Source organism: Schistocerca serialis, chromosome 4, assembly GCF_023864345.2.
Source record: "Schistocerca serialis cubense isolate TAMUIC-IGC-003099 chromosome 4, iqSchSeri2.2, whole genome shotgun sequence".
In the NCBI taxonomy this organism is placed as follows: Eukaryota; Metazoa; Arthropoda; class Insecta; order Orthoptera; family Acrididae; genus Schistocerca; species Schistocerca serialis.
Window position 1 is genome coordinate 673,347,232 of NC_064641.1, and position 22,521 is coordinate 673,369,752.

Sequence of the window (22,521 nt, forward strand, 5' to 3'; positions counted from 1 at the left end):
ATTTTATACACAATTGCTGGTTTTTAATTATTTAAGGAGAGTGTGTTATATATTCATTCTAATATTTCATAGCAAATGACACAACTTTGAAAGAAATTTTCTGATGTGACTGATGAGCCAGTCCATAAATGATTTTTGGATGTCACCAACAAAAATGCAATTTGTCATTTTTCACAGAATTGAGATACTTAGATGTATTTTTATCTTTACAAATATTTTGGATGCTTTCGAGCATAGCTCGTACTAGACTACATTGTAATTGTAATACCAGTCTGTTATTGAGGAACAAGTGAGAGAAGTGTGTGACATACTTTTTCGTGACTGATATTTCAGGTCATTTAGATATTTTTGAGCACAGACCAGATGGGACTGCACTGTAATCAACTCCTTAATTTTAATATTCGGCTGTGACTGGAGGAGAAGGGAGGGAGGGAGTGTATTATACAGAGTGTCTTTCCACAATTTTATGTACATATCATGGATTAGATGTCAGTTTTAAGCATAATTTTTATATTACACTATCATTGGTAGGAAAGAGGAGAGAGAGGGAATATAAAGCACATTTTGGTCTGTTCAAAAAGTAACATAACCTGACACAATATTTGTGCTGGAAAAAATGAATTTCTTTGTCTTTCAAGTGGAGGCTATGTAATTTTATTACATAACTGGCACAACTTTTATGGACAATTTCAGTACCATACTCTGGTTGACTCAAAAGAGGAGGGAGAGGGGCTATAAGGTACATAGTTGGACTAATTCCAGCATCTTGGATTTTTAATACTGCACAGTTATTGGTTGTTGATAGGATGGAGGGAATGGGAGGGGGAGACAGTTTTAAATTTTCCATTAAAACAGTTGGGATGTTTCCCATATCTTGGATTTTTCATTGGACCCTGACTTTTTGCTACTGCACTACGACTGGCTTGAGACAAGTAGTATTGCAGTGTACTTGGTTCGTGATAGAGGGAGTAGGATATGGTTTTCAAGTTCCCACTGTTGTATCCTGCCTAGTTGTAAAAGATGGCATGTCTAGGAAACCTGCTTCTCGGATCACTAGACAGCAATTCAAGCAAATCGTATTAAAGAGTTTTATTGTGAAATGCATCATTGACAATACTTAACTTGAGAAATACATAGATGTGTCGCAAGCAAAGGGTGACATGCAATATAATCAATGTCTTTAAGTATAACGATTTCAGTACAATTGAAGTAATACAGTGGATGCTTCTATCCAGGTCGCCAGTCTTGACGCTTGTGTAGAACTAGCCGCGACCAGTCAGGAGCGGTGCTTATGTTCTTTTCATCCAGAGGCCGCTGCTGTTGATTTCTCATCCTAGAAAAGGGTCCGTCAGTGTGCTATTGGCTGACATCTTCTTCACAGCTCTCTCTACTCTAATGTTCCCAACAGGCATGACGGGGCTTGACTTTATGCCGGAACACCTATTAATACAATTGGACTATTTCCAACATCCTGGATTTTTCTCATTTCTAATACTGCATGATGATAGGTTGCAGATAAGGAACACTCCATGATATTTGTTGGAAACAGGGTGACGAAGACAGAGTTTTTAATTTTCAACTAACACAATTTGACTATTTTTGCTACTTTGAATTTGAAAGTGTACTATGATTGACTGGAGACAGTGGGAGGGAGGGAAGAGGAAGGGGGGAGGGATAGCTACTATAAAGTATGATGGAGATAGTTATATGTTTTAAAATATGTGTTATTCATATCAAGTCCCTCCATTTAATATTTCACCCTGATCAGTTACAACGAGGAGGTCATGGTTTACGGCATAAAGCACAATTGTGCTAGTTCCTTTTTTTAAATTTCCCACCAACTTTTAAATTTCCCACTTATGCCATCTTTGATTTTCTTGAAGTTCCCATCTTTTTTAAAATTTCTCACCAACCTCCATCTTTTATTATTAAATTTCTCACAAATATTTTTAATTTCCCATCGTTTGTAATGCAGGACAGTTGGCCTATTCAGAATTCTGGGCCCCATTTTCTTGGATATCTCTCCATCCACCACTTTTTTATAATTTCCCACACTACGTGACTGCAGCACCACGAGTTTGATGCCACCTGGTGGCGGAAAGTGGAACTCCAGGATGGAGTCACCATAGCATTGCTACTGAAGTGTGATTTATATTTCAGTTGTAAAATGTCGTTTTTCCAAATACTTCGAGAGATTAAAAGGGTAAGTCATTCAGTGAAGCACCACTATAGTTCCTTCTGGCCTTGTCTGTATGGCATTAGATCTCCGTTTGAAAGACTTCAGGATAGTGTGAGACTGCATTGTATCCAGAAATTGTTAAAATGTCTCAACCTTTTCTGTGGACATATTGGACTATATAAGTGTGTATGATACTGTGTTGCTGAAGATCTACAACTATTCACTTGTAAGATCAGTTGGACACAGCAAGGGTTCCACAGTGTTGTAATTGATTTGTCAAGGACAAAATTCATTAAAAAGTACTGATGGTGCTGTTTAAAGGCAAAGGGACGTTTGGGGACACCATATTTCAGAATCATTCACAGTGGTAGCTGAATAGGGTGTGTAGGAGACTGCGACTTTGGATGTGGGCGCCCATCAAAACGCTGGGGATGGCACTGTAGTGATGTTGGTGGCAGGCGACACACGGCTGGCAGTGCACAGGGTCGTTCTGACAGACAGGAGGCCCATGTTCGCCGCCATGTTCCACCACGATACACTGGAGGCCAGCAGCAGTGACTACCGAGCAAGGTGGCGCAGTGGCTTGCACACTGGCCTCCCATTTGGGAGGACGACCGTTCAATCCCGCGTCCGGCCATCCTGATTTAGGTTTTCCGTGATTTTCCTAAATGCTCCAGAAATATGCCGAGATGGTTCCTTTGAAAGGGCACAGTCGACTTCCTACCTATTCCTTCCCTAATCCGATGAGACCGATGACCTCGCTGTCTGGTCTCCTCCCCCAAAAACAACCCAACTGACCAGCAGCAGTGAGGTCACAATACCTGATGTGGAGGGTCCAGTTCTGCGCCAGCTGCTGGCCTACATTTATGCCTTTCAGTTCCCCCAGCTGCGCAGCTTGACATCCCCCCCCCCCCTCTGCAAACTGCTGGCTGATGCAAACAAATACAGCGTGTCGGTGTTGGAGACTCAGTGTGAGTGGCAGCTGGCCACTCAGCTGGCGGTGGAGAATGCAGTGGGCACAGAAATGCTTGCAGTGAGGCACTCGTGTGTAAATCCCGTTTCACACTAGACGTGCAACTCTCACAAGAAAGTCGTCGTCTACTGCAGCGCTCCATGCGGTAGAACGTCCAACTACAAAAATGCGTTTATATGGCACGTGACTGTCACATCATCTGCTTTAAATGTTTGTTGACAACTTCCAGCATGTGAATCGACGGCCTTAGTTCACTTTCGAGACTTTCGGGTATTTTATGTCTTTTTCCAAGGGCACTACTTTTGTTTGAACTTTAGACGGTCACTATGATGATACATTTAATTGTTTTCCCACAATTTATATGAAACTTTAAGTCCCTCACATGTGTAAACACCCTCATTATAAAAGCCGTTTAAATACTTTCAGAAGACAAGGCTCAGAAGGATGGAAGAAGATATCACATTGGTCTTATTATCATAGATGCAGCTTTCATCATAAAGAAAAATATAGGAAGAACGATGCTGCAGAAATAGAAGCTTCTGGGTTCGGTCATGGTTTCAAAGAAGGGACAAGGAAAAAAGCCTGTTATTCCTTATTGATGAAGGAATTGAGGCTGGAGGATCCACTACAGTTTAAAATTTTGTGAGAATGGCTGCAGTGTACTTCGACATGCTGTCGTCCTTAATTGAGCCCAATATTCGTCTGAGAGAAGCAGTTACGCCAAGCAGAAAAAAGACTTTAATTTTGTGTGTATATTTTTTCATACGATTGTTTGTTCAAATACAGTAGCTGAAAGTTGTCATATTTTATTCAAATGGTTCAAATGGCTCTGAGCACTATCAACTTCTGAGGTCATTAGTCCCCTAGAACTTAGAACTAGTTAAACCTAACTAACCTGAGCACATCACACACATCCATGCCCGAGGCAAGATTCTAATCTGCGACTGTAGTGGTCTCGCGGTTCCAGACTGCAGTGCCTAGAACCGCACGGCCACTTCGGCCGGCCATATTTTATTCCTTTCCATGTTAACAGTTACATTGCAATTTCTGGCGACTGGCGAATCTTACAAGAGCTTATCGTTTGCAAATCGCATTTTAGTACGAGTTTGTCTAAATTGACAATAGATTTATAGTGTGAAATCCGTAACTCTTTGAGAGATGACTATTTGAAGGTACTTGTTTCCTGTATTACTGAATTTAAAAAAGTGAGAACTTTCACTTCACTTTTACTTTCTTACGGGCTTCAACAGCTGAAGAGGAATGGCTTAGAATAGCAGCAGCTTTTGATAAATCGTGTAACCGAGATAAAAGCTTCAAATAATACCTACCGAAAATGGCTGATATTTCACGCGTTAACTTTTGTGAGACGAACAACCTGCTGTATAACATTTCCCTGAGCAGGAGCGAGGTACACATTTCACATAGAATTTCGCGCCGTTTGCCAGCTGTGCTCCCCACTTGCTCGTCCGTGCAAGCGCGAAGAACCTACATACGTGTGAGAACAGGATCCATCCTGTTCCGCCGTCTAGCGATCGTAAGAGTGAATCTCTTGCAAGTGGCCTCGTCTACGCGGAAGGCGCCGGCGGAAATGGTGCATCATGGGTAACCTTGCAAGCTCATACGTTCCGTGTAAAACGGGATTAAGCCTCACAGAGGTCGCTTTCGCTTTCATAAAGACCAGCTCGCAGGTGTCGGCCACGTAGTGGGCCACCTGCAGAAACCATGTAAGTTCAAGTGTTTTCTAACGCAGCATGTGATTGTGTGTGTGCATGCGCGCGCGAGCGCGTGTGTGTTTGTGTGTGTGTGTTTATGTGTGTGTGTGTGTGTGTGTGTGTCTTTGTAGTAGTTTGTGTGGGTATTTTCAAGCCTACAATGTCAGCCAATGATTTTACGTACATAACTCTTTTATGTGTAATATACCTTCATTGAGAGGTACAAAAGCCGTTTGCTGGTAGCTCACAGTGCTTTTCGTGACACATTCAACGGTGTTCTAAACTGAACTGAACTGCGTTTACTAGCAGATTAGGTGTCTATCAAATATCTGTAAAGAGCTACTTTTTCATAGCTTCAAAAACTGTTTTCACTTTTAGGCAGTTCATCTTTATTTGCAGCCAGTAATTCTCTTAAACTGCATGTGTACAAATCGTTGTTACTTAGGTTTACACATCAAATGTCTGGAAAAAGGGCACTTGTGTATACAGCATGAGCCATTTTGTTCTGGACGCAGTGATGTACTGCTTAACACAGAACCAGACACAGTGATGTGTGTAGTTTGCAGCCAGGGCTGGCTATTCCTCAGGCCCCATTCTCTGCCCTTTTTAGGTCGCTGTAAGCCGTTGTGTATGAAATAGCATTTAATGCTGATTAGTGTCTCTGCTGCGCTGACTGTGGCATACCTACAAAGAGAGTCGTGGTGCATAAAGAGAAGCTACCTTGGAAGATGGGTTTAGGAAATGCAAACCTAATTTTATAGCTTTTGTGGACTTAGAGAAAGGTTTTGACAGTGTTGTCTGGAATAAACTCTTTGAAATTCTGAAGGTTGCAGGGTAAAACACAGGGAGACAAAGGCTATTTTCAACGTGTATAGAAACCAGACAACAGTTGTAAGAGTTGAGGGACATGAATGGGAAGTGACACAGTGTTGTAGCCTTTCCATGATGTTATTGAATCTGTATATGGAGCAAGCAGTAAAGGAAGCCAAAGAAAAATATGGAGTAGGGATTAAAGTTCAGGAAGAAGAGGAAAAAACCCCGAGGTGTGCCGATGACTTTGTAATTCTGTCAGAGGCAGTAGAGGACTTGAAGAGCAGTTGGACAGAATGGCCAGTGCCTTCAAAAGCAAAACAGGGATAAGTGAATGTAGTCGAATTAAATCAGGTGATATAGAGGGAATTAGGAAACGAGACACTTAAAGCAGCAAGTGAGTTTTGTTATATGAGCAGGAAATAACTGATGTTGGCCGAAACTGAGAGGATAAAAATATACACTGGCAGTGGCAAGAAAAGCGTTTTTGACGAACTGATATTTGGTTGGTTGGTTTGGGGAAAGAGACCAAACAGCGAGGTCATCGGTCTCATCGGATTAGGGAAGGACAGGGAAGGAAGTCGGCCGTGCCCCTTCAGAGGAACCATCCCGGCATTTGCCTGGAGCGATTTAGGGAAATCACGGAAAACCTAAATCAGGATGGCCGGACGCGGGATTGAACCGTCGTCCTCCCGAATGCGAGTCCAGTGTGCTAACCACTGCGCCACCTCGCTCGGTACTGAAATTTGTTCTGAAAGTATTTGTGTTTGGAGTGTAGCTATGCATGGAAGTGAAACGTGGATGATAATTAGTTTAGACAAGAAGAGAATAGAAGCTTTTGAAATGTGGAGCTACAGAATAATGCTGAAGATTAGATTGGTAGATCAGGTAACTACTAAGGAGGGAGTGAATGGAATTGGGGAGAAAAGAGTTTGTGGCAGAACTTGACTAAGAGAAGGGATCAGTTGGTAGGACACCGGACATCAACGGGTCACCAGTTTAGTACTGGACGTAAGTGTGGGACTATGTAGGTTGTTATAGTTATTCTGAGATAAAGAAGCCTGCATAGGATAGAATAAAATGGATAGCTACATCAAAGTCGTATTCCGACTGAAGACAACAACAACAACAACAACAACAAGATGAGGATCAAGTGTGTCGCTCATAACTGACATCTGGAACAAGATAACACACTGGAACACCGTTCAAAGAGAGTAGCAGTGTCGTTACTGTTTTCGATAGCTTATGCTTCCCCTCCAAAAATAACTGACCTATGGGAATATCTTTGTGCAATAAAGTAGATGGTCAATGTAATCACTCTTCCAATCTCGGTACTACAGCTTTGTTTGTTGATTACTCGTCTTTCACTTATTTGTTACGCATACGCAATATGTCAGAAATTTTGTCAAGACAGTTCTTTGTTCTCTCCAGACGGTACATGGAAGATTTGGAGTTATCTTGAAGGCACAGCTGACGAAAGAATAATGCGATTCTCAGTCATGATCTGTATGAAGTTGAAAATAACAAGATGAAGTGAGCATCTGCGCTGCAGTGTATGGCTGCTCATTCCTCACGCGCGCTGCGACCCTCTCTCGGACCACAAACCAGTCCACGACAGCTCTGGGCAGTCCTGCATACAGGTGAGTCTTCCCAACAAATTTCCTCTCCCTGCCACTCCCGACCCCCCTCTGTTCCGTAAGAGCCTAGAGCACATACAACACTTGGGCACACTCCCTTCTGTGATCAAGTGATTAACGTACTTTACCTACATTCTCGATGAACATACATAAAGTCTCTGTCCACCTGTGTTGTTTTCTCTATGAGATTACTCAAGCCATCTAGTGGATACCACAGTATTTTTTTCTATTAGGGCACTGCAGACGACATTCTCTAACCCCATCAGTTGCTGTTGCTATTCCATCTTGACAACCTGAACACTGAAGAGTCGCTGACATCCAAATTTCATTAGTTCAACACCATTTTACAGTTACTGCAAATTTAGTAGCTAATAACATTCCCAAATCATCTAATAGTTTTCAGCGAGGCACATCAGACGAAAGAATAATGTGCTGTTTGACGTATTGGAAATGCTGTTTTTAAGATGACGGTGCATGCACTCTCCAGCCCAGGGGATTCCAAACTTTCTCTCTGATGCAATACTTTGAGAATCCTTGTACTTTGATGGAACACCTTATTTATTTTGAAAGTTAATTAAATTATCAAAAATGAGAAAAACTTGTTCTATTTAGTGATTGCTTCAACTATTAATCATAACAGAGAAGTTGTAATAAAATGTAAAAGGTAATTAAAGTCGTCAAAAAGTCGTGAAACAACGCCATGTTATTAATAGTTTTTTGCAGGGGACTTATTCACTTCCTGCGGAACACCGATGTTCGGCAGAGCACAGTTTGGGAAACATAGAACATTGCTAATTAACCTATAGCCTGCATAGCAAATCATTCAATTCGATTCTCTCTTGTTCATTGTAGTTTAGCGTGAAAACTCATGTTTGAAATAAGAAACATGCAACTGTCGCTATGTATCTTCTTGTAAGATAGTTTTTATCTTAAAACAATGCACATGGATATACTTGTCTACATTACTTCAAACTTGTTCTGTATACTGTGTTGTATGATACAAGCACTAGAGTTTGAACCATTTGTTTTTGACAGTATAGTCAGATCTACCTGTACGTTTTGCAAATGCTGTGAGTGACATACATCAGCTCCTTTTCGTAATTTGTGTCCATCAGGTTACTCACTGCCTCATGCATCACATATTATCAGGCATTAGTTACATGCAAGTATCCAGATTCATTTCTATGATTGCCGTTGTCTTTCAACGTGTTCTCCCCCAATGTAACTTATAATAACATAATCATGGATAATGGATAATAAGAAATACTATGTACATAAAATGTTTTCTTGTAACCATAATATTTTTGTATCAATGGTTAACACAATTCTTTAGCTTCTCTTGGTGGGTGGGAAGGGGTCCTCAGGACCCTCATGGTTTGCATCCACACCAGATTTAGCTGTCTATCTGCTTGACATCAAATTATGATATGATTTACGGTTCACATCTCGTGTATGTGCAGGAAGAGCAATCATATTTTGTTCAGTAGCAAGTCCACAGCGTAACTTACAACTACAATATCGTAAATCGCAAACGTTCCTCACAAGACACACACACATACACACACACACACACACACACACACACACACGCACACACACACACGCACACACACACACGCACACACACACACACACTCACACACTTATCCTTCGCTGTTATTCATTCAGTTCCAAGACGTTAGACTGTGTCCTGTAATGGGTGACAAATATACAAGCTTATTTTAAGGATTTCGTGATTTCATGGGCGATTACAAAGTGAAAGTTCTAGCTTTCAAATAACCAAATTTGTGTCAATTCTATTTACTCGATAATATTTCAGTATCTGTGGTAATATTTTTAATGGCAAATAAATTTCCCACTATCAGAGCTTACTTATATGACGAAATCTTTGTTTTCACCTTCCTGCACTTCTCACCCCTCTGAACTTCTTCTCCATCTGTTCATAATCTGCTGTAATCCTTTCCATTTGTGCCTTCTAAATCCCACTCTTTAATTCAAGCTTTGAACACTGTCTGTTGGTGATATTATCACATTAATTAAATTTAAATTTCGGTCACAACCAGCTTAACGTCCTTGTAATTCATCTGCAGTTGCTGCTGTTCCGATGCATTTGAGCTGACCTTTCCAATAACTCTGTAAATAAGCTTAGTACAACTTTTGGCTATAGTACTTACTTTTGATACATGCTTTATCGTGAGCTGTCTATCATTACTGTGGTAAACTACTGCTGTGGCGACTTAAAGTAAGCTGAATGTGATTGCATCACTGATGAGGCAATTATATTGGATGAAACACTATTTTTGTTGGCATTGTGTACTCAGTCTGTTGTCTGCATGTGGATTATGTGCCAGTGGTCCTGCCTGTAGTGACCCGTCCCCAGGTCCCCGTATCAATACACTGAGCCACACTTTGCCCCTTTCTGCAGCTCACCAGTCACGGAAGACAGCAGGCTCACTGCCAGCACTCACTGTCAGACACACAGCAACCATGGCTGGATTCCTGCTGCAGATGCACCACCCAAGACAACCACCACATTGACCCATCTGATAGTGCTGCCGTCTCTTTGCATGTGCCGAGTTGCCTCAATACATGCATGCGTGCATGCACACACACACACACACACACACACACACACACACACACACACACACATGTGAGCACGCACTCTCACAGTGCCATTACGTGTAGGAAAGCTAAAATATCTGAAAAAGAAAATGTAAGGTCTCAATCTAGATTTAATGTTGGTATGAAAAGTGAAATGGAATAAAGATGAAGATATATGGTCAGATGAGGCGCGGGTGACATTCACAGGATGAGAAAATTGTATCATGGGGGAGAGGTTAGCTATGACTAAGGAGGTTGGGCAAACAGTGAGTAATTATGAACAGTTTGGTGATTTGTTTTCAATAGAATCAGCAAACCAGTGCCGAAAAATAATTCAAGCATGTAAGTCAACAACGGACCCAGAAAATCTAGTGAGGGGAAGAGAGAGTATACGACGACAGTGAACGGGTAAATCTGCATGCAAAGCGAGATGAGGAGCTAATAGTCACATAGGACTGGAATGCTGTTGCAGTAAACGGGATAAAGATAAATTTACGTGACAATGTGGGATCTGTGGTAGGAACGAGTGAAGAGAAATAATCTCACAGTTCTGTATGGGTTCAAATGGCTCTGAGCACTATGGGACTTAACATTTGAGGTCATCAGTCCCCTAGAACTACTTAAACCTAACTAACCCAAGGACATCACACACATCCATACCCGAGGCAGGATTCGAACCTGCGACCGTAGCAGCCGGGCAGTTCCGGACTGCAGCGCCTAGAGTTGTGTATTAAACAACTATTTATAAGAAATACACTCTTCAAGAGTAAAACCACCAGAAAGGGTCGATCGAGGAGGCCTGTCCTACCTCATATCCTCAGGTTGTGAAACATTGTCACAGTACAACACGTTCACGTAACTGCGAGCAAAATGCAAACCGTATCTCTGCCCACTGCAGATGACACTTGTATCAGTTTCAATAACAGATTTAGAATGTCATGTTGACCTGTGGTATTTGTTTTCTTGTCGGCAAATTTGGGGGGGGGGGGGGGAGGGAGGGGGAAGGGCAGCAACCTCTTCATTTCTCAGTAACACTTGCACACGAAGTCCTCAGTTACTTGTAGATGGATTCCTGTTTCTGTCTTTCCCTATGGAAGTTTTTGCCCTTATGTCACAACACTTGTCCTATTATGCTATCCCTTCTCCTTGTCGCAACTGTCCACACGTTGCTATTCTCGCCAATTCTGCGGAGAACATCCACATTTCATTTCTTATGGTCACATAATTTTCAACATATTTCTGTAGCATCACTTTTGGAACACTTCGATTCACTCCTTTTCCTGTTTTTTCCCACAATCCACGACTCATTTTCATACAATGCTGTGCTCCAAGCATTCTTAGATGTTTATTCCTCGGACTAGTAGATCCTCCAAGTTTTAGTAGCCATGTCATACCGGTGCTCGTTTACTTCTTATAAAAATGTTACTTCATCCCTTACTCTTAAATTTGCTTGGAAGCAGAAGACCTTCAATTGGTCTGCTTAGTGGTCCCCAGATTTGATGTTAAGCTCGTCGCAAATCTCATTTCTGCTACTCCCCAACATTTTCGTCTTTCTTTAGTTTATAAAACTAAATTCTATGTGCGTTAAATAATTCATTCCATTCAACAGCTCAACTAATCCTTTTTCACTATCGGTGATGGTAGCAGTGTCTTCAGCAAATCCTATTCACCCTGAACTTTACTCCTATTCATGAAACTTTCTATAATTCCACTATCGGTTCACCCTTCTTCAGTTTCAACAGTCTGGGACAATGACTGCAGCCCTGTCTTAAACCTATTTTACTCAGAGTACTGTTTTCTTCCATTCTTGATTATTGTACATTGCCACCCTTAATTTACTTTCACGAAGGGAATTAACAGAAAAATGGACCCACAGTTAAGTGAAAAAGGATGATCAGAAGAAAGAAATCAAGATAGTTAAGAATAACATTGAAGTTGTTAACGCGGAAATAGATGAAATCAAGAAAGAAATAATTGTCATGAATTCCGAAATCGATAATCTTGAGCAACACATGACAGAGGTACAGTCAAAATAGGAGGCATAAATAGTCGTTTTGAGACGGAAGTTGAGAGGATCGACCAGAAAATGGAAGAGACTGTTGAACCCATTACTGGAAATAAGTACTTGAAAAGGTAAAATTAGTACAAAAAGATGCCAGGGAATAGGTTACGAATTTGCAAACTTTAGTATCAGACGTAGATAATAGAGTGAAGAAACAGTTGACTACGTGTGATGAGAAAAAGAGGTAAAAGGAAACGTTAGCGACGACCACTTGCCGAGCAGTTACAAAAGTAACCGAACTGGAAAAGAGATTATACGAAAAGCTGCCGTGTGTGTTATGTCACGTACATAATACTGAAATCTTTGCGAATGAGGAGCGTTTCGATCACCTCCAAAAGCAGGATTGATTGGACGCCACCGACTTCATTAAAAATTGCGAAGTATTGCCTGAATCGTGGACGGGTAAGAGAAAAACTAACGCTGTAATCGACGTGCTAGCAGGCGATGCTAAGCAATGGGGCTTGAATCTCGATGTTGTGAACTTGAGCTTTCAAGAATTTAAGTATGAATTCTTGAAATAAGATTGATCAGAGCCGAAGCATGAGATTGAATGGCGCTATTTCATACTCTCAAACTCCTACGACGAAAACTCGTGCGGCTCAATGAAAGAATTCTGCGATTATTGGATCCGCAACTTAGAATATTTGCATGACCGACGGACTGAATCGGTGATTGTCTAGGAGCGGTGGAAGAAGCTTCTAGGTGATTCCAAGAGGTGCATGGACAGTAGTTACAGAACAATTGCTGCATTCTTAGAAAAGGTCGAAGATGAAAATAATTGGCGGAATAAACGCGAAAATTTTAAAAGTCGTGGTAATAGTAACAATTACCACAGCAGCAGCAATCATAACAACAGCAACAATGGCACTAATGGTAACCACCACTGTGGTAATAATAACTCACACCTCTATAACAGTAACAGTTATAGTGAGAACAATAATAGTAGAAATGACAGAGGCCAGTATTATGTGAATATAGTATGCGGTTCTTTGCAGAATTTTGGAAGGCAGGAGCAAAGTTATCAGTTGCGACAGATGGATAGAAACGAGCCTGACGTACTTAATGAAGGCAACCATTAGCCGCCCTGGTAGGGCCCAACGGGCGTGGGAAGACCTTGGCGCCCCGTAAGAAAGCCTTAGGCAACGTCGCTATAATAGATCCGAATGGATAAATCGGCGATGGGAGAATATGCAGGAAGACACAGAGCGAGTAACGCACCCGCGGTAATAGTATTTGTGGATGAAACGGCAGTCAACAAAGCGATCACTGTCCGTAATAACGATGAGGGTAGAGTACCGGTCATTAACGGAGAGGCTGCCGCTGTTAAAACAACAACGGTACCACAAGCTCCAATACAACGTGATTCGCTGGCGGAGTTAAAGAAGCCGATATCGAATAAAACTTCCGTTATCGCGCAGGACAATGCGGAACGCGAGGAGGTGTGGTTAGGTCAGTTCGGGCGGATTACAGCGAACTGAAGGATTACAGAGGATTGTATGGGAGATGTGCTAATGGAGAGAGCGAACAATATTTGACACTTCTCAATCCGCACGAAATTAGCGTTTATGAAGAAACGGAGAGCTCTGCGTCGAAGAGACAGGCTTTTCCAAATGTTTTAGCAATTGAAGTAGCCATCCCCAACGCCGCTGGTCCTAAAGAAAACAGAGGCGAAATTTCTGAAGAGGGGAAAGACGAGTTTGCCGATGATGACTGGGTACGACTAATTGAAAGCCTCGTAGATTACATCTGCGAGGTTAAGGCTGTCGTCATACAGTCAGACGAGAGTCGGGAGAAGAATTAGAAGCAGGAACAGAGCACATTTCTCCAAGCAATTTGGGAGATGACAGTCATCTTTCCGAAGAAAATTTACCTGACTTGCCAGTTAGCGAATAGCTGGTAATACAAAGTTAATTACTCGAAGAAATTGATAAAAAGGTTACACTGCTGGTGTCAAAATTCAGCAACCCCAGAACAGGAAGAAAGAAATTATTAATGTCTAAGAACAGAAAATGAAAAACCACCAGATAAACCGCTTTCGGTGTCAGAGTCGGACGGATTTTTCTGTAATGACCTTGAGTGTGGATGAGGGCTTGTTATGGGAAAATGAATTCTAAGGTGTACTGAAATCGTACTACTTTCTAGACGTAGAAGGACGAAAGAAGATAGTATATTTGTAAAAATATGCGTCGTCATCAAAGTGAGGAAATATGCTTGAAAATAATGAAGTATGACAAAAATTATAGAGGTAGAGAAAAGTTTCTATCAATATTTAGAGTAGATTCTTCCTTCAGAAGTGTCTGTTGCACACTTCCTCCTACTAACCGGTATTATTTTCCTTCAGTAACAATAGCTTTACTCCCTGTAAAATTTCATTAGACATATGCGATCACAGTCGATTACATTGCAATCCAGTAGGCCGATTAGAAAGGTGGAGGTTAGAAGCACCATCACAGTGATCACATTCTCACAAAACATACAGTGCCAACTCGAGGCCTTATGGTGTGGGGTGCCATCAGATACATTCACAAATCACAATTGGTGCATAACCAGGGCACTGTGACCAGTGTGATCTACGCTAATGACATCCTGCGACATGTGACCATACCATTTCTGCACAAAACCCCAGAAGCGATTTTCAGCAAGACAATGCACGACCACATGCTGCTGCATGAACACGTGCCTTCTTGGGATCACTGGATGTCGGCCTTTTGCCCTCTCTCGCCAGATCACCAGACTTGTCACCAATCGCAAATGTGTGGGGTATGTTGAAACAACAGCTGCAGTATTCTGACCCAATGTCTACCACCGCAGGTGAACCACAGAACCAGGTGAATGTAACATGGATTGCACTACCACAGGACGCCATTCGCGCCTTATACGCATCGATGCCATCGGGCATGTAACAAGTTATCAGCGCGAGTGGCGGACCCTGTATGTACTAGGCAATAGGACACATGCTGAACCGAGGAGACTGATATGCTAAACATTTCTGTAGAACATGTCCTGTGAATATGAACGTCCTTTCTCTAGTCAATCAAGGTGTTCTGTTTTTTTCTAAACATGAGTGTAGTTCGCACCTAGTGCCTCTCTGAGTGGTCCAATTGATACAGTACCACTAAGTTAATACTGTGGAAGTAATTTCGCTTGCGAGAATGTTTCTAAAATAATTTCCACCAGGAATATGAGAGGGAAGTCTTTAAGATGTACATATTCTTTCACAATATTAACGCTTGCTACATTTGGTATGTGCAAGTGACGTAGTTTGTTTGGCTTCCGCCGTCAGTGTTTCTTTCTGATGAATAATGGAATCGGCAGGCTGCACCTGTCACCCGCCTCGTGACGTATGAGAATGGCGAGTGGCGAATGTCTGCTTCTGCTGTATCCAATATGGCAACTCCTCCTTCTTAAATATCACTAAATCGCTGTTAACATTATTGTTGGCTGGCAATTGAGTGATGAGTGCTGTAATTCGACAATGTCTGAAAATCTAATCTATGTAGTAGCGTTTGTGGCAGGGTGTTCAGTTGGGTGGGAAATTAACTTCAAACAGACAGCGGTTTCATTTGCATGTAAGTTAATTTTAACATTTTCTGTACTTCTTTTATGTATCTCTAGCTCAACAAACCGCCATCCCATCTTACAAACGCCATTACTCTAGTCTGGTGTAATACTGTCTTTAATACTTTGCGTTCAGTTCAAACAATATTTCATACTGACAGTTTTTTTGTGTTCTTTACTATAAATATTTTCCCCGCCCTCTTGAATCGAGCCACTAATCAGCCTAACATACGCCATTACACGCCCTTCCATACGCTACTGACCCTAGGTCGTCTTCATCTTCGTCTTCCTATAATTTTACATTGCTGTTTATTTATGTTGGCATAGTACTTATATTAAAAATAATACACATGTATAGCTTTTATGCACATATCTATAATTTTCATATTTCACCTATCATAAACAATAACAAATAGGTAAACACATGATAAAAAAATCTGTCTCAAAATATAGTTAAATGTGGTACAATATGATAATTTTCAGGTACATGAAGTACCAGAAGTGAAAGTCACGTAAAAGTTTCAGAAAACAGTGGCAGCTTGTATTAGTCGAACATGAAAACTCGTGCCATTCCACATGCAGCGAGACGCAGGACGAGGTATAACAACGCAGTTAATTATGTACTGAACGATTATGCAGTTTTCAATATAAGATAAATGCAGACGTCTTTTAAAAGCTTCGTATGAATCAGTGAAAGAACAAAGATTCCTGGAAACGCCTTGTAAGAGTTCATTCGGTTGGCTTTGCATTAGAGAACGATGGTTAAAATAATTTACCGTATATAGGAAGTTACATCATTATTTTCGCCTTTGACCTATGTTAAGTATTATAAAATGTTCTTATAAAAATATCGAAGTAGAAGACGCAGGAGAAAAACTTTCTTCACGCATAATCAATTATAGTAATTAATTACTTGCTCTCAGTGCATTAAAATACGTAAAATGAGTCTAACATGTATAAATAAGCATGCAATTATGTACAAAGAACCAATTAGAAAACGGAGGCACGGGTTGTACGCTATCAGGCACAATTAGTTTTGTCACACCAGCTGGATACAATTCTTACGACTGATCGCTGGCTTTAGTATGGTCTACGATGAAGACAGCCCTTTGAGAAGAATACTATTGGACATTTTACAAAGAGGATTCTGCAGTCACAGACAGTTTGTTTTCCCTCCGAGCCAGATTTCTCTCAGCTGTTGAACACAGTTCTTGCTCCAGACTGATGATGTGTGGGTTCCAACAAGCCAGTAGTCTGTTCTTGAGAAGAGGGAGTGTTGCTTCGTTACAAATGAAGAAAACGAACAGCAATGGTCCCTGAACCATGGTAGCAATATGCACGTAATATACGAACTGTGCTATACCTTCAGCCTGGTGGAACCGAATTCTAATAAGTATGCATATCCCACTTAAGATGGTAGTCTTAACTGATACGTAAAGAAGTTGTCTCTTTGAGCCAAATTTGTCGTTACTATAAATTTTGAGTTCAGTCAAGGATATCTTAGTACGTACGTACATGTATCCTAGTAGTCCAAGACAGATCAAATTGAAACCTATCGACAGGGAAATACCAACCAGGAATATTATCCGACTATGCATCAGGATCTGGATTATGCCTGTAATCTGGAAGGACAGGAATATCATTCCAGGCAAATTACGTAACTGGGGAAGGTATATGTACACTCCGGCAGTCAGAAATCGGAAAATAATATTCACGGCTATAAACGAGATTTCTAAAGGTTTTAAGCTGTCAATTTTAAAATCCTTGTATTTCAAGGTGGCACTGCTTAGACTATCTTTGTAGTTCAGTCTTCTTTCTGTTGCCCTTGCGTACCCATCTAGCCCTGATAACTTGTCCGTTGTTGAGTTTGATCCATTTGTATAAAGATGGACGCTACATACCTCGAGCCTATTATATAAGGAAAAACACGACACTTCACCAACAGAATAGTTCTGGAAACAGAGCAGATGGCATCTGTAGCATTCGTTTCCAGACACGACTGGTCGTGAGGACTATCGAAATAGCAGCGAGCGTCATGTACGGACTGCATCATACTAAAGGGGACGTCCTGACAAATGCTGAAAGAGTTGACTGTCATCCAGGCCAAGAGGCAAAGGTTGACGTTCGCCCTCTGCGTGTAGGCCAGGTAACTGGTGACGGGTATGTGGGGCGACCGCTGCACCATGTCTTCCCACAGCTGTATACGGCACTGCTCGCGCTGCCTGATGGTTTCTGGTGGCAGGTCTTCCAGTGGACACGTCGGGTGGTCCAGAGCGTTCGCCAACAGCTGCATGCAGCCAGTGTCCACGGAGAGGGTAGCATTGCTTCTGTCCTCCAGCTGCCACTCCTCATCTGAAAAATAGTCACAGCAAGTAGGTGGTGCTCATACACTGAAGGAAGCTGAAATCAAAGTCTCCTCTACACGATTAGACTAGGAGTTGTGGAACTGAATTGTCGTTGATCAATGGTTAGAACAGGTCGCAACCAACAAATTCCCAGGGATTATTACCTCAAATGATGTAAGACGGAATGTTACCAAAAATTCTAATATTCAGAAAGTCGTATATCAGAGATTTGTTAAATAACACAACACGAAATGAACATAAACAGTTACAATTGCAAGAAACTTTTTTATTTTTTAGGTTACCGGTTTTGGTTCGATGCAGACCATCTTCAGACCTTATGTTAGGTGCTGATGGTGAACGGAACAGGCGCTACACCTTCACTACAGCTAACTGCTAGAGTCGTGGTACTTGCTCCGTTCACCGCCACAGCCTACCATCATGGTATGAGATCTGAAGATGGTCTAAAACAGACCAAACCGGTAACCTCAAAAAAAGAAATTGTTCTTCAGGTTGTAACTAGTTACGTTCATTTTAAAGTAAAGAAACACATTGTTTCTCAAACATTACTGCATACTACACAAGTATATTTCATCTACAGGGTATCAGAGAAGTCTCCGTATCCGTCCTGACTTTGTGCCGTTCGGGAAATAAACAGCGTTTATTGATGTGACTATCCTGAAACTAACAAAAGCATTGTTATTAGTCTTGAATTGTATTGTTTCAGTATTACATTGTTGGAGTTGTGCATCCATGGTGACACAGTTACTCTGTAAATCTGCAAGGGTACGATGCAGTTTACTACGTTTAACCACATTAAAACAGATACTGAAATGAAAGGAGTTAGGCCAATGTTTTTGATTGACTTACCCAACAACAATATGGAGCAACGAGTTGCATCTTGCTGTGCTTTGTTGGCACAGTTTCTGCCTTGTCTTACTCAAGAGTATTCAGCCAAAATTCTAACTTCTCTTTAATTTTGGAAAAGCTCCAAGTCATTCACCAATGACGGTAATGATTCCGAGTGCTGTCTAATCTCTAGTCAAGTTTTGCCGAGATTGCGACCACCGCCCCAATACAATTCAAGATTTCGACAGAGCGTCTCCAAGAGGGGTATTTTAGGTTTTATCATTACACGGAGGTAACAACAGAAGCTAACCATCTTTCTAGCCATGTTCCTAAGTAGCCGCTGAGACATTGTGTCTCTCGAGTTCCCACGGCAGCCTTCCAACGGCTGCTTTTAAGTAAAGGAGATATTCCTTCGCGTAGATCTCGCATCTTTGCACGAGCGCTTGCTAGCTGGCGTCACGTTAAAATAGGGGAAAGTGAGAGTGGAGGCAACTTCCGCCCTGAAGCCCAATTTAAGCTTGTGACGGTTCAAAATTATTTTTACCAGTTTTCGTGTCGTCACGATACAATTTCATCGTTCCAGTCTATTGTAATAGGAACCAAGAAGTAAGATAAGTTGCATTTCATTGCAACTAAAGTCTATCTTGATACATATGTTCTAGAAAAACCCATACTGTGTCCAGCAATGGAAATATTTGTGCAGACACGCCAAAGATCATCCGAACACCGTTGGTTGACAGCAGAGCTTGGGCACGCAAGATATCATCCTGGGCGAGCTGACCATTAGAAGAGCAACTGATGGCCACGAGATTCTTACTTTACTTGTTAAGAAATGACAGCAGCGCCCTACATTTGTTTCAATTAATGCTCCACGTATGGTACTGACGAGGGTTTCAGTCAGTCACTATTGAGGAGCTAAGGAGACAGCGAGCTTGGCTTGGTAGACGACATACGCTGATCATCGAGAATATTAAGACCGGCGAACTACTATCGGTATAAACCTATCCAAGTGACAGCAGTGTCACCTGATGACGAATGACTGCTAGTCAGAGACACTAACGGTGCATGTAGTATCAGTAAGCGTGCCGTCCATCTGTAGAACTGGGATGGCGCGCGATCTGTCGGACTTTGGCCGAGGGCAGATTGTGATGGCCTGGAGGCTCGGCATGAGTATTTCGCAACCTGCACGACTTTTCAGGTGTTCGAGGAGTGCTGTGGTCAGTGTCTTCATCACATGTAGAAACCAAGGTGAAACCACGTCCAGATGTTGTAAGGTTGGGCAGCCAAACCCCATTACAGATGTCGGTCGTCATAGGCTGGACAGACTGGTAAAACAGAACAAGCGGCGAACTTTGGCGCAACTTACATCAGACTTTAATGCTCTGCAGAGTACAATGTACGAGGGTCACTCCAAAAGAAATGCACACTATTTTTGTAAAAATACAGTTTTCATTTTGCATCTGTGAAAGTTTTACAGTGTGTAGATACATCCTTCCCGCTTTTTTTCAAACTTAGTTCAACAACCTGTTTCCGTGAATGGCGCCGTCACAGCATGTCTTCAAGATGGCTGCTACACTTGACGTTTGTCAGAAGCAACGTGCTGTCACAGAATTCCTGTGCTGTGAAAACGAGACAGTGGGAAACATCCACAGATGCTGCTGTCGATCGCAGTACAGTTAGTCGGTGGGCAAGCAGGTTACGTGATGAAAGCGGGCACGGCAATATTGAGGACTGTCCTCGCAGCGGCAGGCCTCGTACTGCACACACTCCAGACAATGTGCAGAGAGTTAACGAATTGGTGACTGCTGACAGACGCATCAAAGTGAACGAATTGTCACGCTACATTTGGATAGGGGAAGGAAGTGTTTGCAGAATACTGAAAGTGTCGGCGTTAAAAAAGGTTTGTGCCAGGTGGGTTCTCAAGATGTTGACAGTTGCTCACAAAGAAACAAGAAAAACGGTATGCAGCGAACTTTTGGAACAGTACAAGAATGGTGGAGATGAATTTCTTGGAAGAAGTGTGACAGGTGATGGAACATGGCTCCATCATTTTTCACCAGAGATGAAGAGGCAGTCAATGGAGTGGCATCATGCAAATTCATCCAAGAAAAAAAAAAAAAAATCAAAGCCACACCTTCTGCTGGAAAAGTTATGGCTACGGTATTTTTCGATTCCAAAGGACTCTTGCTTGTGGACATCAAGCCAAGTGGAACCACCATAAATTCTGATGCATATGTGACGACACTGAAGAAACTTCAAGCTCAGCTGAGTCGTGTTAGACCAAATCGGCAAAAGCAGGATGTTTTGCTGTTACACGACAATGCACGGCCACATGTCAGTCAAAAAACCATGGAAGCGATCACAAAACTCGGATGGACAACACCCGCCTTTAAGTCCTGACCTGGCTCCATGTGACTATCATATCTTTGGGAAACTGAAAGACTCCCTTCGTGGATCAAGGTTTGAAGATGATGACTCCCTTGTGCACGCCGCCAAACAGTGGTTCCAACACATTGGTCCAGAATTTTACCGTTCGGGTATACAGGAGCTGGTTCCAAGATGGCGTAAGGCAGTTGAGAGGGATGGAAAATGATGTGGAGAAATGAAAATATCGTTCCTAAAGTATGTTTCTACACACTGTAAAACTTTCAAACATGTAAAATAAAAGATGGATTTAAAAATAAATAGTGTGCATTTTTTTTTGGAGTGACCCTCGTATCTGAACACACAGTGCACTGAAACCCCCCATTGCTGGGCCCCACAACTGATGACCCGTGCATGTGCCAATGTTAACACCACGACATCGGTAACTCCAACTGAAATGCGCCGTGACTCTCGGCACCGGACATTAGCACAGTGGCAGAGCGTTGCACGATCTGTGAATCCCGATACCTTCTTCAACGTACCGATGGGAGGGCGCGAATCTGTCGTCTTCCAGGGTAACAGCTCTGTTACACCTGTACTTCGGAATGTACACAAGCTGGCGGCGGCTCTATTATCTTCTGGTGGACTCCAGTGGAGCTCGTCTAGGCGTCAGGACGGTCACGTAGTATTGTACACTAGTTGCAGACCACGTACATCCTTTCATGACGATTATGTTTCTCAACGGCAGTGGCACTTTTCAACAAGATAATGCACCATGTCACAAGGCCAGGAATGTGATGTAGTGGTTCGAGAAACACAGTGGCGAGCTGCAGTTGATGTGCCAGTCCCACAACTCGCCAGATCTGAACCCGATCGAACTCATCTAGGATGTGATTGATCGTGGCGCCAGAGCTCAAGACCCCCTCCCTTGCGAATTAAGTGACTTGTGTGTGCAGATGTGGTGTCAAATCCCTCCAGCGACCTGCCAAGGCCTCATTGCTTCCGTACCACGACACGTCGTCACTGTTATCCGTGCCAAATGTGGACATACCGTATATTACGTAGACGGCCATTATGTTCCGGCTGATCAGTGTACGTTTTACTGCATGGGAGTTGGGACACCTTAAGTGTCGTGATCGATTCCTGCCTAGCGCAATATTGTATCGGTTATTTCGTCAGTCTGAAGCTTTCCGAGATTTTATGGAAGGGATATAGGTTCAAATGGCTCTGAGCACTATGGGACTTAACATCTATGGTCATCAGTCCCCTAGAACTTAGAACTACTTAAACCTAACTAACCTAAGGACAGCACACAACACCCAGTCATCACGAGGCAGAGAAAATCCTTGACCCCGCCGGAAATCGAACCCGGGAACCCGGGCGCGGGAAGCGAGAACGCTACCACACGACCACGAGCTGCGGACTGAAGGG

At 42.3% G+C, this 22,521-nt stretch overlaps 1 protein-coding gene across 2 annotated transcripts in view; it reads right to left on the reverse strand.

Annotated features, from left to right (window-relative positions):
* Positions 1 to 233: 233 nt before the first annotated feature.
* LOC126473150 (uncharacterized) overlaps positions 234 to 22,521 on the reverse strand; it is a 151,058-nt gene continuing 128,770 nt past the window's right edge. The window contains exon 7 of one of the 2 annotated variants that reach the window (XM_050100009.1): positions 234 to 1,440. In XM_050100009.1, coding sequence (XP_049955966.1) covers positions 1,427 to 1,440 — 14 coding nt within the window. In that variant the 3' untranslated portion in view covers positions 234 to 1,426. Of the gene's footprint in view, positions 1,441 to 15,890; positions 17,888 to 22,521 lie in introns of those variants that run through there. The other variant, XM_050100008.1, reaches the window with a different exon arrangement.